We start from the raw sequence: 15210 nt of genomic DNA, 5'->3' as shown, positions 1-15210 counted from the left end.
TAAAATAAAGAACAGTGTGTGACTGTTGTACAGTGGCTGCGGTTTCATGGTCAGTTAGGTTACATCAAGTTTAGCAGAGATGAATCTGAAGCTAAGCTCATGATCCTGAGATTCATTCACTGAATTCCACCTTTATACCAGCTTTATACTGTCTAATATAAAGACAGTATAAACAGTTTGCTGTCAGTGTAGAGGACTGAAGTCAGCCAGGAGAACTTTTGAGACATCTGCTGACATCTTGTTGAATTCAGTTGTTTAAATCCACAAAGAGCAGGATGTCAGCTGATCACAGCCTGTACACTAAGAAAATCTAGTGGAGCTCTCAATAGTGGGTTAGGGTTAGCCCACAATGAGTCAGCTGACTTTTAGGGTTCCTCCGCCTGCTGAATCCGCTTTAACCCCTTGCCTACACATTTTCCTGTTTAGAGGCAAAGTCATCCTCTTCAATGTAGGCAACAGAAAATAGAGCTGTTTTTGTTTTCGTATTTTTTCTCTGCCGATGTTTTACTTAACCATTTCAAGCTGAGTTACCTTCATTGGGATTAAAATTTAGACTGAAATCACCTGCTTTGGATGTTAATGTTCCTATCTACTAATATTATTTCATTATTAGATTTATATTGCCCGAGGATCAGTTAGCTTTGCATTAAAATGGGTGGTTTGAAGATTTAAGGCAGATTTGAGGGCAAAAGGGGGTCTAACCTGCTAATGAGTTGTATTTAGCTGGTTTTCAATTAAGTTTAATTCAGTTGTATGTATATACCGCTAAATCACAGCAACAGCTGTCTCAAGGCCATTTATACCGTAAGGTATAAGACCCTGCAATAATACAACCATCACACCGTGGACTCTGTACGTGCATACGCCTGCAGGGTGTCAGCCGCAGCGGTGGGCGGCGCTGTGACAAACCGAGTGAGAGTGGAGGAGCTGAGAAGGAGAGCAGCTCCGGTTTGATTTGCGGAAGTAAACACATCAACAAAGAAAGATGGCCGAAGTGATAGAGCTGCAGAAACTTAAGGTTGGTATTTCCCTAAAATATGCACTTTATAACCCGCATTTAGTCGTTTTTTAAAGATAAAGATAGCTTTTAACCGGAGTTAGATGCAGGACCGGAGGTTGGGGTTACGTTAATTAACCGTTTTGAAGAAGAAAATGACGTCCGGCTGAGAAGGCGAACACCCGGCATGTGTTCAAAGAGCTAACGGCGGGCTAACGTTAGAATACATCGGCTAAGGAGAGGGAAAAAACATTAAATATGAAATTACTGTAAAATAACAAATACTGTCATATACAGAGTCACCTACTGTCTCTGTCCTTCTGTAAGAACGTTAACAGCAAGCTAATTTGGCTAAGGCTAGCCCAACATTGGCTCGTAAAAGTGCAGCTCAGTTTACTCGGTCTCTGACTCTACACTCACAACTGTCCTAAAATGCTGCCGCCAGGCTTTTTGCCCAAAGCAAACTCATATCAAATGCTTCACAGGCAGTTTAGGGTTATATTTTTAAAATTTATCATTTATTTTTTTAACTGTCCGCACTTGTTTGGCGTCTCTCGATGAGTGAAAGGATAACTCGCGCCGGGAATTTGACTCCATCTCAGGCCACACAACATAAAGATGAGCAGTATGTGTAAACTCTGTGTGTTTGTGGCATTTAGTTTAGTTATCCCCAAAATGTTGGGAGATTCCTGAGTCACAGAAGCCGAAACATTAAACACGACTTACAACAAAGAAATAAAGTAAATTATTAAGATAAATAAAATAGCTCACATCACACGAGGGGAGCGACAGGAAGAGGGGAAATGAAACTAAAGAAGCCAGTTAGTAAAAATATAATATTTGAACGAAGGTAAAGATTTTCTGTCCGAGTGTGGTCTGGATCTATTTGTTATCTGTGTCCACACGTTTAGATGATCTGTGCGTCAGCTGATGGAGGAATCCAAGTAGTGTTTTTGATTCAAACTGTATTCAAACTCCAAGGGCAGTGATGGAAAACAATTATCTGAAAATTAATGCAGAGTAGCTTTCAGGAAAGAAAAACACCAGCGTGCATTTCATTACATTAAAGGTGCTGAAAAGGTGCTATAGGGGGAAAAAAAATTAGGTGGATAACTTGTTACTGAAATTAATTTAAAAAGCAAACAACACAGATTTCTTTACTTAAATGGGTTTCTAATGTGATTTAATCCAATGAATTTCATATGTGATTGTTGTGTTTTCATATTTGTGTGCGGGCTGGAGACATCTGATTTTGACTACCCTAACTAATAGTTAGGGGTGTTTTCATTCTGTTGTTTTTCTGGGACTTTTTCAAGAATAACAAGAAAGTTGTCACAGCACTTATTAACCTGCTGTTTCTGCAGGCAGTACCTGTGATGCAGCCTAGCCAAGACTTGTTTTCCTCAACAGAACTGGTCTTGAGTTCCATCCCCCTAATGAAAGCAAGATCGGTCCACATAAAAAGGGTTATTCTACATTACTGACATGGAGAATGACAATTACTCATTCCTCTTTATACTTCTTTGAAGTCTGACTGAAGGGCACGTTAGTAGTAGCTGCACTGTAGGCTAGTTCCTCACAAAAAAATGACAGGTACTCAAACGTCTGCACTAAGACTGATGCTCACCAACTGATGATGAAGTTTATCTTTTGCTGACCCTCACATATTCTTTGACCTGCAAATTTGTCACATCCACATAACAGAAGTAATAGTGGTATGTGTACCTAAATAGTAAATGGTCTGTGTTAGATGGATTAATGACCAAAAATGTCAGGTTTAAGTAAATGAACTCTGGTTTTTTATTTGTAGCTTGCTGAACTGAGGCAGGAATGCGATGCCCGAGGTTTGGAGACCAAGGGAAACAAAGGGGAGCTCATCGCCCGACTCCAGGCTTATCTGGAGGAACACGGTGAGGAACAATACCTTTCATATTGTCACTCATTTAGCTCGCACACACACACAAACATTTCATTTACCTCCCTAAATAAAGGGCTTAAAATCCAGCCCCGTGAAACGTGAGAGAAGAGTCGTTTATATCTGAAACTATATAGAGAGCTAAAACAGAGCTTTTCCATATTTGCTAGATCAACTTTGATTTTGTTTCCAACCCAACATTATGCATGATTTTGAATAAAAGAAATGCTGAAAAGCGTTGTAATGGTTAAACACAGAATTATCATACCTGATTTTGCTGATGGTTCATTATGCTTATTGCTTAATGCTAAACAGAGTATACCGTGAGCGACACTCACCACTAAAGAATGTCTGACTTTTCAAATGTATGATTTAGTTTTAAAAAAAAGAAGTTGTATTGCGTAAAAGAAAGCATTTCTCTGTATTTAAATCAGAAAGGGATTATGTTAAAATGAATGTGACATTTGTGAAAGTGCTAAAGACAAATCTTACAGAAGTGGAATTCCATGAATGAATGAAATATGAAGTGACTTGTATTCATACTTGACTGTAGGCTCATATATGATGTAAGTATTGACAAATTATATTAAGTATAACATGGAAAAGAACAAATGTAATGAAGTGATTTAAGTGAGGTAACCTTTTCTTAGTTAAAGATGGAGAAGACGTTAGGGTATGGCTGGATATCAGGTGATGACAGTGATTCGATGTCCAGATAGGAGGAGAGAGAGAGTGGGAGGCAAACAGGCAAGAGAGTATAAAAGAAGGCGCCTAGGAACATTCAGGGTGGTTTTTCCTCTAGTTCTTGCGATGAGCAGAACACATCATCTTAAAATTTGGTCCTGAGGGTCCACAGTTAGAAAGTGCAGCAAGTAATGCCAGAGGAGCCACCACCACACGAACACTTTGAACCCACAAATTGGTTTCACGTTTTTTTTTCTCTGCTCATTTTTGCCGTATTACAGTATAAATTCAAGAGGATTTGGACTTTGTTTTCTGCTGGACATGTTTTCTTACATTCTACCTTCATGGGAGGGAGAAGTGCATCTTCAGGCCTGCATGTTCCCGTTCTCCTCTCCAATCTCTCCCCTTTCCAAGATTAAAACAAAATCAGCATTAGCTCAGAGTGTGTTAATTAGATAAGTATAATTGAGGTGATTTGATTGGTTTTTTTTCTGATTCTTATTATTAGATTCTGCTTTTGCTTTGCTCCTGCTAAATTGCTTTAAAAACATGTCCTCCCAATTAACATCTAAATTCCCTTTTTAGCACTTTGTGAAACAGTAATGGTAAAAATCGGAGTATAGTTCTTACAGGTTACTCCAGCCCTTTAAATTTAACAGACCCCTGGGGGGAGGGTTCGATAGAACTGGGCGAGCCCCCTCACCCGTCCATCAGCTCCATTTGAACTCTGCATTGCCTGCTGAGTAATACTCATATGTTCAGATTCGGGGTAGTTAAACAAAGAGCCGATCCACACTTCCTGTATTCTGGTGCTGGTCCCACAGATCGACAACCCTTGTAGGTGGTTACACGTGCATGTGATGGGTGTGACATAAATTGTTTCTACAGATGATGCGGATGCATTTTAAGTGTTTTCCGTGTTATGTTTTGTTTTGTTTTTAAATATTGTGTATATTTGTATGTTCTTTCTTTTTTTTCTTCTCCTGTTTTCTGAACAACAGAGGAAGATGTGGATGTAGATGATGTGCTTGCAGAGGATGCAGTGGTAATTTTTTAAATTGTTTCCCACAATATGCTCTCTTTAAATCCCCTCTCAGACTGTATTGTGGAGAAGTAATTTTTTTTAAAAATTTATTTATTTCTCTCAGGACTTCACTAAAGTTGAGAGTTCCAACGACGTAAAAGACGACAAGGATTCTGAAGCGATCGAGCCTGAGCCGTAAGTTTATCTTCGTTAAATTTTTCGTTAAAAAAAAAAACAACTTTTTTTTTTTTTTTTGTTCCTTCAGCACTTATTGGGTTTGGAAAATGTGACACTTAGGTCTCGTTCAATAATATCTGTGTAGAAATGTTCTTACTAAGCAAGTAATAAGTATACGTTACTCTCAGATTTATGAAGCATATGCACCAGCGATGTTTGTCCTTACCACTTCTAGGCAGCCAGCAGACACTAAAATTTATTATTCGCATCATCTTTTTGACGTTTGAAATTTTACTTTTTTACTTTCAGGCCTGCCGAGAAGAAGGTGGTGAAAATAACTCCTCCATTATCTGCCAGCGAGGTGTGTACAACCTGTTTGCATGCACCAATGACTTAAATGTGTCAGGTTATGTGTGAGTCAGAGGAGAAATTTAGCTCATAGTAAAGTTCAGTGGTCTATTTTTAGGAGTATATGAATAAAACATATAGATTAATCAGCAAAGGTAATACATCAAATGTATAGATGTAAATGTAAGAGAGATTTCAATAGGAAGTATAGAAAGTTTAGAGTTTAGGCTTTACTTCATGTACAGCAGTAATGTCAGTTTTTTATCTAATTTGTTGAGCAGAGGCTTCAGAAGAGAGCCGAACGTTTCAACCTGCCGGCTTCATCTGAAAGCAAGAAGGCTATACGTGCAGCAAGGTGAGGCCTTACATCAATTATTTCTTCTTTTAGAATAACAGTAGAATAACTGTGCTTGCTGCATTTGGGTTTTTGTCCGAGAACACGATGAATCAAATCTTTATTGTATCTTTCCAATGTTATTTTATTTTATTTCAGTACTTTAAAAAAAAAAAAAGCTCCAGATCTTATTGATATGATCTTAATTTTCCTCGTAGGCTCATTTAAATTTTAGTTCTTTGATGTTTTGTCTTTTGGGGTTATTTCAAGTTGTTTATCATTTTATATTATTTTTGTTTTAATTACATTTTTTGTATGGATTAAATGTGATTACATAACTCATGCGTCTCCTCTCTGAGTCAACAATCACTTAGCTGAATCAATCCTTATCAACATGCGTTCTCCTATTTTCCAGGTTTGGCTTACCTGCTACTTCAAGTCCCTCTCCAGGTCTGTTGTCACTCTTTACCAAACAAATGTTTTATCTAAATTCTGTTCAATTCATTAGATTATGTGGTGCTGCAGTAACACCTTCCATTGACTAACTTCCAGCACTAACTCGAATCTCTCTCAGTTTTTTATTGCTCCCATCCCAATAAGCTTGCTGAATGTCACAGCACACAATCATTTGTGAAACAGTCAATTTTGTAGCGTTAATGCAAAAAGTGTTGATGCTCGGTGATAGCAGATTATCACGTGACGTCATAGCATACATTTTATTGACTTACTGTTTAAAAACACTAGCATCACACAGTGGTATTATATCACACCTAAGAAAGGTTCAGGACTGACTTCGTAGGCATATATACGTATTTTTTTTATTTAGTCTTTTTATTTTATTCTTATTTTATTTCTTTTATATGATGACATTACAGAATGTTTTATTTTCTAATTATAATATAGAATAGAAACATAAGCTTTTGTAAACCTTTATAAATGCCTGTATTATTATAGTGCAGCACTAATATTGCACTAGCTTATACTACTGCTATAAAAGGAAAATTTTATAATTAATGTTATTTGTTATAAATGAGTTCCATCAAGAAGAATTTAAAATTTCCCAGAATTCATCAAAACTGTCAACTAAATTTAAAACAACCAAAAAACAAAAAAAACCTCTTTTGTGTTTTAGAGATATCAGCTTAAGTTCAACGAGGGCTGGGTGGGCCTGTTCTGTCGTACCAGTTTAAACCACAAGATGGGGCAATGAGTCTGTCTCACCTTTAATTAAATAAAAAATGGAAACCTGTGTAAAGGAAAAGCCTCTTGAGGCACTGAGGTCCCTGAAATAAAGTGTAAAGAGGTCAAATCAGTGGCGTGCATCAGAAAATATCTCAACACACCCACTGGTGAACCGCTGCCCCCTGGTAATAAAAGTCTTAGTTAAATTCTGCAGAGGGTAATTACAAAAAGTGTCGTTAAACACAACGTGTTAGTAATAGCTCATGTAAAATACATTAACATATCATATAAAAAATATTTTCGGTAACATTGTGGGGTTTTTTCATGTACCTGCCTGATTTAAATGAGCAGATCATCTCCTTCAGGTCAGCTTCTCTCACACCTCCAAATGGCTTTCAGTGTGGCTTTTATTTTGAAATAATTCTATGGAGGTCTCATTCTGACCACTTGATTTGTGCCTCTGCTCTACGCACTGGATCTGTTACAGTGGTTGAAGAACTCGTAGTGCAGAACCAGCATGAAAAGTGAAAAATATCAAGTAATATGCAGAACAAGAGAGATTAAATCACAGAGCAGTTAAATTGGTCAGAAAGGGACTTCCATGGTGCAATCTAAAAATAACAGTTATGCTGAAAGCCATGTGGGCGTGTTTGAGAAGATGATGTTCAACTGGAGATCAGCCAATCAGGTAATGTTTTGTTTGGGATATTTTTTTCCCCCATGAGATGTTACCTAGAACTTTTTGATCATTTCATATTCATATGTAGCCAGTGGAGAGCGCTGAGTGCAGATATGGTGAACAATACTACCTCTTTAAATGTATTTCTGTATGTAACTAATTTAAAAATAAATGGAAAATAAGTTGTTTCTGGGAAATTGTTACTGCAGTAGTTTTCATTTAAAGTGAGCCAATAAAAGTTTTAAAAAACATCCTTGTTCCTGTTCATTTGATAGTTAATGGTGCTAAAATAAAATATCTAAACATAGATTTAATCAGTTGTAATCAGCAGCATTCAACCCCTTAACAACAATATTCAGAGTTTACTAGTATTTCAGTGTTTATTATGGTTTTTCTCAGTTTTCTACTTTCTGTCTTCCAAACAGGTGTTGTTGTAAACAGTAAAGCTGCGGTAAGTGTCAAAGAAAAATTAATATTTCTGATCATTTATTTCTTTATCGCTCCATCTGACTCAGAAAGGACGCTGAATCATCGTGTTTGTCTCTGTTAAAGGTGAATGTCGATCAGCTAAAGAAGAGGGCAGAAAGATTTGGCATGAACGTCTCATCTATTTCTCAAAAGGTGAGCTCGAGTGTTTTTTGTGTGTGGTATATAAACTAATGGATCGGGTTCATGCTGGACATTAAAGAGCCTGAAATTAAAATAATCAATGAATCAAAATAAAGAATTTAAATTTCCTGTAGTTTGCTCTATGTATTTATTTTGCAGATGATCTGTTTAAAATTGGAAGAAAAATCATCATCATCATATTTTTGTACTTGAATTTTCATGCCTCTTTTTTGCATGTTTTTTTTTTTTTTTTCCATAGTTCGTTTGCGTTTTTTATATGAAAAACTGAATCTTAACTTTGACACCAACTCGATTCTGTCACACGGAGGAGCCCCCCCACCGGAATTTCTTCTTTGTTAAAAGCCTAACATTTGAGGTTATGCTCGAACTGCTGTAGAGTCTGATGAATAAATCTGTTATCATCAGGTAATTACTGAAGGACACAAACTGCTCTTTGCAGGTTTTAAGTTACTCTAGAATAGTACTTAGGGCTCTGCGATATGACCAAAATCTCATATCCTGATATAAGACATTTATCGTCCTGACAACGATATATATCACAAAAATTTTACATTTTCTGTAAATTCTGTGAATCTGGTGCAACCCGACTTGCGTGAAGTGTTTTCAGCTGGGCGTCGTATACCTGGAGTCGAGTGTTACATAAGTTGAAACGGCCGCAATTTTCCTTGTGAGTATTTATTACACGGCGTGCTGCGGGAAAAGCCTGTTCTAAGCTTTATTTTTTAGCACCTGACGGCTCTTTTTAGCTTCTTGTCTGTAAACACTTTGCATAATATTTCACGTGATTCAGTTTATTTTGAAAAATCTCAACAGGATCTTCAGCTTTAATGTGAAAGGTTTATGTGGAAAATAAACAAGCAGACGGCGGAGCCACGCGATGGTTTTACCATCGTTGTTGCTAACGACAACGCATAAAAACAGTCGCTTGTCCGTCCGTAGTGTGGTTATATTAAATATAAGCGAAAGAGAGAACTTTAAGAAATTCTACAGTGACCATCAAAACAATGGAAAAATATTGCTGTAAACAGTTTATTTTGTGACACCACGAAACAAACGATAGTGTAATATGAAACGATAGACGTTTCCATATCGTCATCCAATATATATCATTATATCGAACAGCGCACTTGTTTTTTCTTTATTTATTAACCCCCTTTAAATGTTGTTCTGATTCTTTTTTTCTTTTTTCTTGTCTTTATTGTTTGCCCTTTTATTTAGTTTTAGTTTACTTTTCCTTGAGAATCTGTGCTAATATTAAATAATACTATATATTACAAAGTAATGTATAGCTAAAGCATTAATATTATACTGACTTTTTCAGATTGAGGAGGATGAGAAGCTTAAGAAGAGGAAGGAGCGGTTTGGAGTCCCAACAAGCGCAGGCTCAGTTGGTGCAGACGACATCGAGGTACGATTTTAGTTTTGTGCGATTCATATTTCATCACAATGCCACGTAATTTAACCACAGTGAATGAAATAAAGAGGCCGATTAATGTTTTCTTTCTTTTTGTTCTCTGCAGGCAAAGAAGATGAAACGTGCGGAAAGATTTGGAAAAGTGTAAATAAAGTTTGATGTAGGGTTTTTTTGTTGTTGTTTTTTTTAAAGGGTTTTTTGTGACTGTACATCAGAGATTCCTGAGGATGAGAACCGGAATAGGCTTTGTTAAAAAATCAAAAGTACAATTAAATGCAAATAAGAATTATAAATGGGGCAGCTGTATCATTTAAAGTAGTTGAAAAGCACATTTTTGGATTTTTTTTGTAATGACAAAATTGAAGGGGCGCAAACAGGAGCTTGTAAACAACGCAGAAGTTTCTGAGTTTTAAGATTTTTGCTCATCGTTTCAACTGCTTTACAGCCCATTCTTCTAATGTATATCAAGCAAATACAGCAACAAGCAGCTACTTTACAGTAAAAGATGGTTGATTACTCGTCATATAATCTCAAGATAAACTGCTCAGTGAAATCTATAAAATCATTTTACAAATGAAACCATCGACGGGGTTGGTATGTTTTGTTCTGAAGCTGTTGCGTAAAGTTTTCCATGAGTGAAAGAAAAAAAAAGATGCTTTTTATATAAACATGTTTTTATAGACTGTTCCAGTTATGAGGAAACCTGTTATGGAAGTGATAACCGATTAAAACATCTAGTAGTTTACAGTAGAAGTAGGAAAAGGAGGATTACTGACTGTAATTTGTTCTAACTGTGTGTTTAACTGTACTTTTGATTGATCAGATAGTCTGATTGGTTTTTTTGGAGGGTGGTGGGGGCATCACTGATACACTGCTTCAGTTATCTGTCCATTTTATAACATTTTGTGATTTAAAATAAATTGTTTTCAATTTTTTGATACCTGCGTCCTCGTCTCATCACTGTTGTGACTGGAGTTTGATCATCAGTGTGGACCATTTTAGTACTAAAGAACAAATTCTGTCGAATTGTAGTTTGTATTTTGCTCAGTTGTTTATTATCTTTAAATATGGCTGGAGTTGTGTGTTCATATTTCTCTCCAAGTGTGTGAACATTAAGAAATGTTATTTTTGACCCAGAGTCAGGCCAGTTAGAGACCCCAGTTAGAAGTTGTATGATTGTAAGGTTTATCTACATATTTCACAGAGATAACAGAACAAGGCAAATCTGTATCTGGAGTATTGATTCACATGACAAAGAGCTTTGAGAGTGTAATTACCCCCTGGTGAGCACTGATGAAGCACAGGGATTGGAGTCAGATAGCTTCACCAAAGGGGGTGCCTGACACACGTCATAGGATGCAGCCGACAGTCCTTGTCTGAGTGCTAAACGCACGGGCGATATAAAGTATTTAATTTCAATTTTGCTAAAGTAAAATGAGTTTTTGGGTCACTATAAAATGCAAGTAATAATAATTTACCATAACCTTTAAAGTAAGAATTACAAGAGCAATTTGAGTTTGTCTCTGAGTTTTTCCTGTTTTAACATTTTTGCTTTCCTATATCAAGCACATTCTGCTGGTGCTTTACAGGGAATATTTTTTTCACCTAACATTAAGTTATTAGTCATATTACAGTCTAAAAATAGACTATGTAGATATCTTTCAAATGAAACAGTCATTCTGAGCTGGTTTTAATGTAAAACAGCTCCAGAGAGGTTTAATTATCAAAGGATCAATTCTTTACTCATTAAAAGTTTGGTTTCAGTGAAGTTTGGGTCACTTTGATCCTTCCTATTTTCTTTCTTTCCATAATATCAAACAATGTTATGATAGGGATAACAGTTTAAAACATCTCGCTTACAATTGATGGAGGATGAAGAAATAATATTTCTGTCCCATTTTGATAAAATGTTGCTGCATTAACACATTCTAGAGTTTTTAGCTGCACTGTAAAATCTCAAATAACAACACAAACACTGTCTGAAAAACAAAAGCAGTAAAGCGGTTGTAACAGGAATGACCAAAAATCCAGATGAGTGAAAACCAATAAGCCGCGATAAAGAAGATTTGAAGAAAATCAACACTTTTTAACAACTTGAAGGCTCATTTGGGCAACATTTCTGCTGTGTATGTTGCAATCAAATCAAGAAAAGTTTTAAAAGTGGTCGGAAAAATCCTAAAATCAATTATAAAACATACAGGAAGCCACTACAGAGAACTGTGATTGGAATGATTCACCCCTAAAACCAGCAAGAAGCTTTGCTGCTGCATTTCTAACTGTTTGCAGACGAGAAACCGAAAGGAGAAGAAAAAGCGAACAAGACCAACGTTAACATTAACAAAATCAGCATTTTCACGGTGAGTACATTTAAATAACAGTCTAATACCTGCGGTTCAGTGATAAGTTTTGTTGTGTAAATGAGTGCTCACTGTTAAAAATCATGTCCACTCAGAGTTATCTGTATTTTAAACTTCCTGATGATCACCTCATCACTCCTGCTAATGTGCCCTAACAAACTGAAACCCCCCCTCACACCTACAGAAAGAGGCCGCTCCCGCTTGAAGTTTCATGACACAATGAGGGCGATCAGTCTGAACAACTCTGTATTGATATGCAGCAAAAACTGCTGCGGGACAGAGACAGCCTCGACCACCCAAATACAATACAATCAGAAGTCGGCTTTCACCATTAGTACTCGTCAATTATTTGACACCTGCATGGCTTTTCAGTCTGTCACCAAGCACATCTGTTTCACTGTGAAAGCTCCTGCTAGCTAAATGAAAGAAAAATGAAAAGGATTAAGAGGTCTCAGCATTCCCTGCCTGGATATTAGCAGAGAAGTGGGTACAAAAAAGAAAAAAGAAAGAAAATAAAGTGGTACGCTGCAGATGACCTCTCAACAGGAAATATGGGGTTTGTTTTTGACATGTTAAAATTGACCTTTTCAACTTTTATATTAAGGTGAAATCCTTGAGAATATTGGCCAAATTACCAGATTTAATTTTCAATAAAAAAACGGAGCGTTTATGTTTCACCACTGACTGAACACACTGTAATGGAACCTGATCAACATGACTTAATGGATCAATTTGGGATCTTTTTATAAAACCTTTTTCTTTTTGTATCCACGTGCTCCAAAATATTGGTGTGCGATAAAATTGTTATGTGACCCCTTAAAACATATGTACGCATGCGCGCACATATATATATATATATTTTTAACAGTTAATGTAATTTCAAAAATGATTTCTAATTTTTGTGTTAGAAAAGGCAGTCCCACTTTTAAATGGTCTTCCATAGTGACTCCCACAGTTTATTGGACATTTCTCTGATATTTTTTTGAGAAATTTGTCTGTTTGCAATGACTTAAGAAACATCAACTGCAGTTAGTTGTTTTATTGTTTTATTGAAATTCCTAATAATTTACTTTGACACCTGTGATCAATAATCAGCCATCAGAGGCTATATAGTATAAATATAAGTAGAATATAAATAACTACTAGTATAAATGGTCACTTTTTCTCTATTGCTGGTCTAACCTTTATATCACTGTTATAGTGATGGGTAATAAATGCAAGTGAAATACATAAACTGAGAGACTTTAATAACTAATCTGATCTCAGATGACTGAAGAAGAAGAAAGACACACTTACAGCAGGAACAATCACAATCAAATGTAAATTATGATCCTTCTAAGAGTCCGAAAGGAGGGTTATACAGAATATGGCTATTTGTCAAATGTATAGTCAGCGAGCATGCAGTCTCCTCAGTGTTTGATGGGGAGTAGGCTGCTTGATTTATGGCACTCATTTCCAGGTGAAGTGTTGCTTGTGACTTGTTCCAGATGCCGATGTGCTAAGGTAAACACATAAACTGTATCTTAATAGACGTGTCAAAAACTGTGAAATCTTGCTTATTAGATTTTTATCATTCTTTCAGTTAAATATAATACACATGCTCTAACCAAAACTCCAGTAGCCATCTAACAAGATGGCTTGTTTGTCATTAAAAAAACACACATTTACAATATTTCAACATTACTATGGCACTACAAGGTTATTGCAATAACCCTGTAATTATGGATACTAATGATAATCTTATAAGAGTCCACCGGGTCTTGTTAACCTAACCCAGGTAGGGTTGGGTTAACATGCATGTTAATGGATTTTGACTTATTCGGTACATCCAACAGGTTAGAGTCAGATCCTCTGCAAGGCCAGAAAGTGCTTGTTTGAGAGTATTTTTTAAGGTAAAATCCAGTAGTTTCTACAGTGGTGTTTGTTTATATGGTTTAAATATCTAATGAATACCAGTAAATGTTATAAGGCTAAATGCAGCAAGTAACACATTACAGATTTGTAAACAAAAGAAAACGATGCAACCTCAACATATGTCGTCATAGAAAATCACTGCAATGGCCCACTTATGTATTATTGTGAATTTCAATACTGGAGGGAAAATATTTGCAAGTATTTATGCTTTTTAGTGTTCCCAGTCAGAACTGACCGGTCAGTTTTAACAGCTCTTAAAATTAACATAAGAAACATTTTTCACCACCAAATTCAGTTCAGTGGGTCGTTCAGGGGGTCAGAGGCCAAAGGGGGGTGGATTCCCATTCATTTCCTATGGCAGTCACTTTTGACTGGGAACACCACAGATGTAACAAGGTTGATTAAAACACTCAAAATTCAATGAAAGAGGTGCTCATCACTTTTATATGTTCAAGTGCATAGTGTGGAGGATGTCATAAGGCCTTGAGGCAATCAGATGTAAAACACAATATTTATGAGTGTTTTAATTTGTAAATTTGTCAGACATGACAGGAAGGTGCATTTGAGCAGTTCCTTGTATAGTTTGGATGCTTCTTTAAGTGTTGTCCAGAATGGATCTATCACTACTCATATTGTTCTGTTTAGCTACAATTTAGTGACTGCAAATGTTCAATTAGCAGCTCTTACAACAGTGTTAGTGTACGACAAACCAAACTTTATAACCTAGTTAACACGTGTGCTGTCCTTTTCCTTTTCCTCTCAGAAAGAAGTACCAAAAATCTTTTGATTTGGTGAATGGTGTCGTCTGTGATACCACCAGTTCTGAAAAAGACAGGAATGTTTATATAACCTTGAGGAAGGCTTTCCAAGTTCCCCATGCTGTGTGTTTACCACTGCCTTCAAATCATAAGGTAGTGTCAGATACAGCAACAGCCTTCCTTTTCTGTAAATTGGCTGCAATGTCTAGAACACTTGTTGTTGGTTAGTGACTGAAAGATTAGTGATACAAGTGGCAGAAATGAGCTTCCTTATAAAGTGTCTGGATTCATAGAGATAAGATGAAAAGTAGAGCTGCTACTCCTCCACACTGAAGGGCATCTAGCTAAGAAGCCTCATATCTCATGTTGATTCTTTACATAACTGTAGGGGTTTGATGAGCTAAAGAGGCAATCATTTAACAGAGATCAAGTGAGGCATCATTTCATGCCTTAAGGTTACTAATGCATCCATATCTTAATTTCTAGATAAAACAAAAATGCATATTCTGATAAATAACTCAGAGTTCGCTTGAAAAGACTTGACTGTCTTGTGGGTGACTTTTTGAAAAAACTTATTTATTATTATGTTCAATTTTTTGAAAACTAGTCTGTTTTTCAAGCCAACTAATACTGAGTATCGTAACTACCCTGATACTTTAACAATCTTGAGACTTTCACCCACGACGTCCTTTGTGTCATGCTGAACATGACTGGTGCTCTCATCTGAGAAGGGGTTACCCAGTTCCTGAAACATTACGATCATTGCTTTGTTGTGCAAACTGATTAAATTGAGGAGG

The 15210-nt window shown here is 36.4% G+C and overlaps 1 protein-coding gene across 1 annotated transcript; it reads left to right on the top strand.

Annotated features, from left to right (window-relative positions):
* The first annotated feature begins 875 nt into the window (after positions 1 to 875).
* LOC116309188 (SAP domain containing ribonucleoprotein) lies at positions 876 to 9552 on the top strand. The gene is made up of 11 exons (XM_031725733.2): positions 876 to 1018; positions 2808 to 2907; positions 4598 to 4641; positions 4745 to 4815; positions 5107 to 5158; positions 5427 to 5500; positions 5895 to 5929; positions 7766 to 7791; positions 7893 to 7961; positions 9292 to 9378; positions 9491 to 9552. The coding sequence occupies exons 1-11, from the start codon at positions 986 to 988 to the stop codon at positions 9530 to 9532; spliced, it is 633 nt and encodes a 210-aa protein (XP_031581593.1). The 5' UTR covers positions 876 to 985; the 3' UTR covers positions 9533 to 9552.
* Positions 9553 to 15210: the final 5658 nt, after the last annotated feature.

This window comes from Oreochromis aureus, linkage group 20 (genome assembly GCF_013358895.1).
Source record: "Oreochromis aureus strain Israel breed Guangdong linkage group 20, ZZ_aureus, whole genome shotgun sequence".
Lineage (NCBI taxonomy): Eukaryota > Metazoa > Chordata > Actinopteri > Cichliformes > Cichlidae > Oreochromis > Oreochromis aureus.
Note: the sequence above shows the minus strand (reverse complement) of the source record. Positions and strands in the feature narration are given on the sequence as shown.

Excerpts from the sequence above, each read along its gene's own strand:
- LOC116309188 (XM_031725733.2), top strand. The coding sequence starts at position 986 with ATGGCCGAAGTGATAGAGCTGCAGAAACTTAAG. Across the intron at positions 2,908-4,597 it reads GGCTTATCTGGAGGAACACG|AGGAAGATGTGGATGTAGAT; the intron begins GTGAGGAACAAT and ends TCTGAACAACAG. Across the intron at positions 7,792-7,892 it reads TTGTAAACAGTAAAGCTGCG|GTGAATGTCGATCAGCTAAA; the intron begins GTAAGTGTCAAA and ends TCTCTGTTAAAG.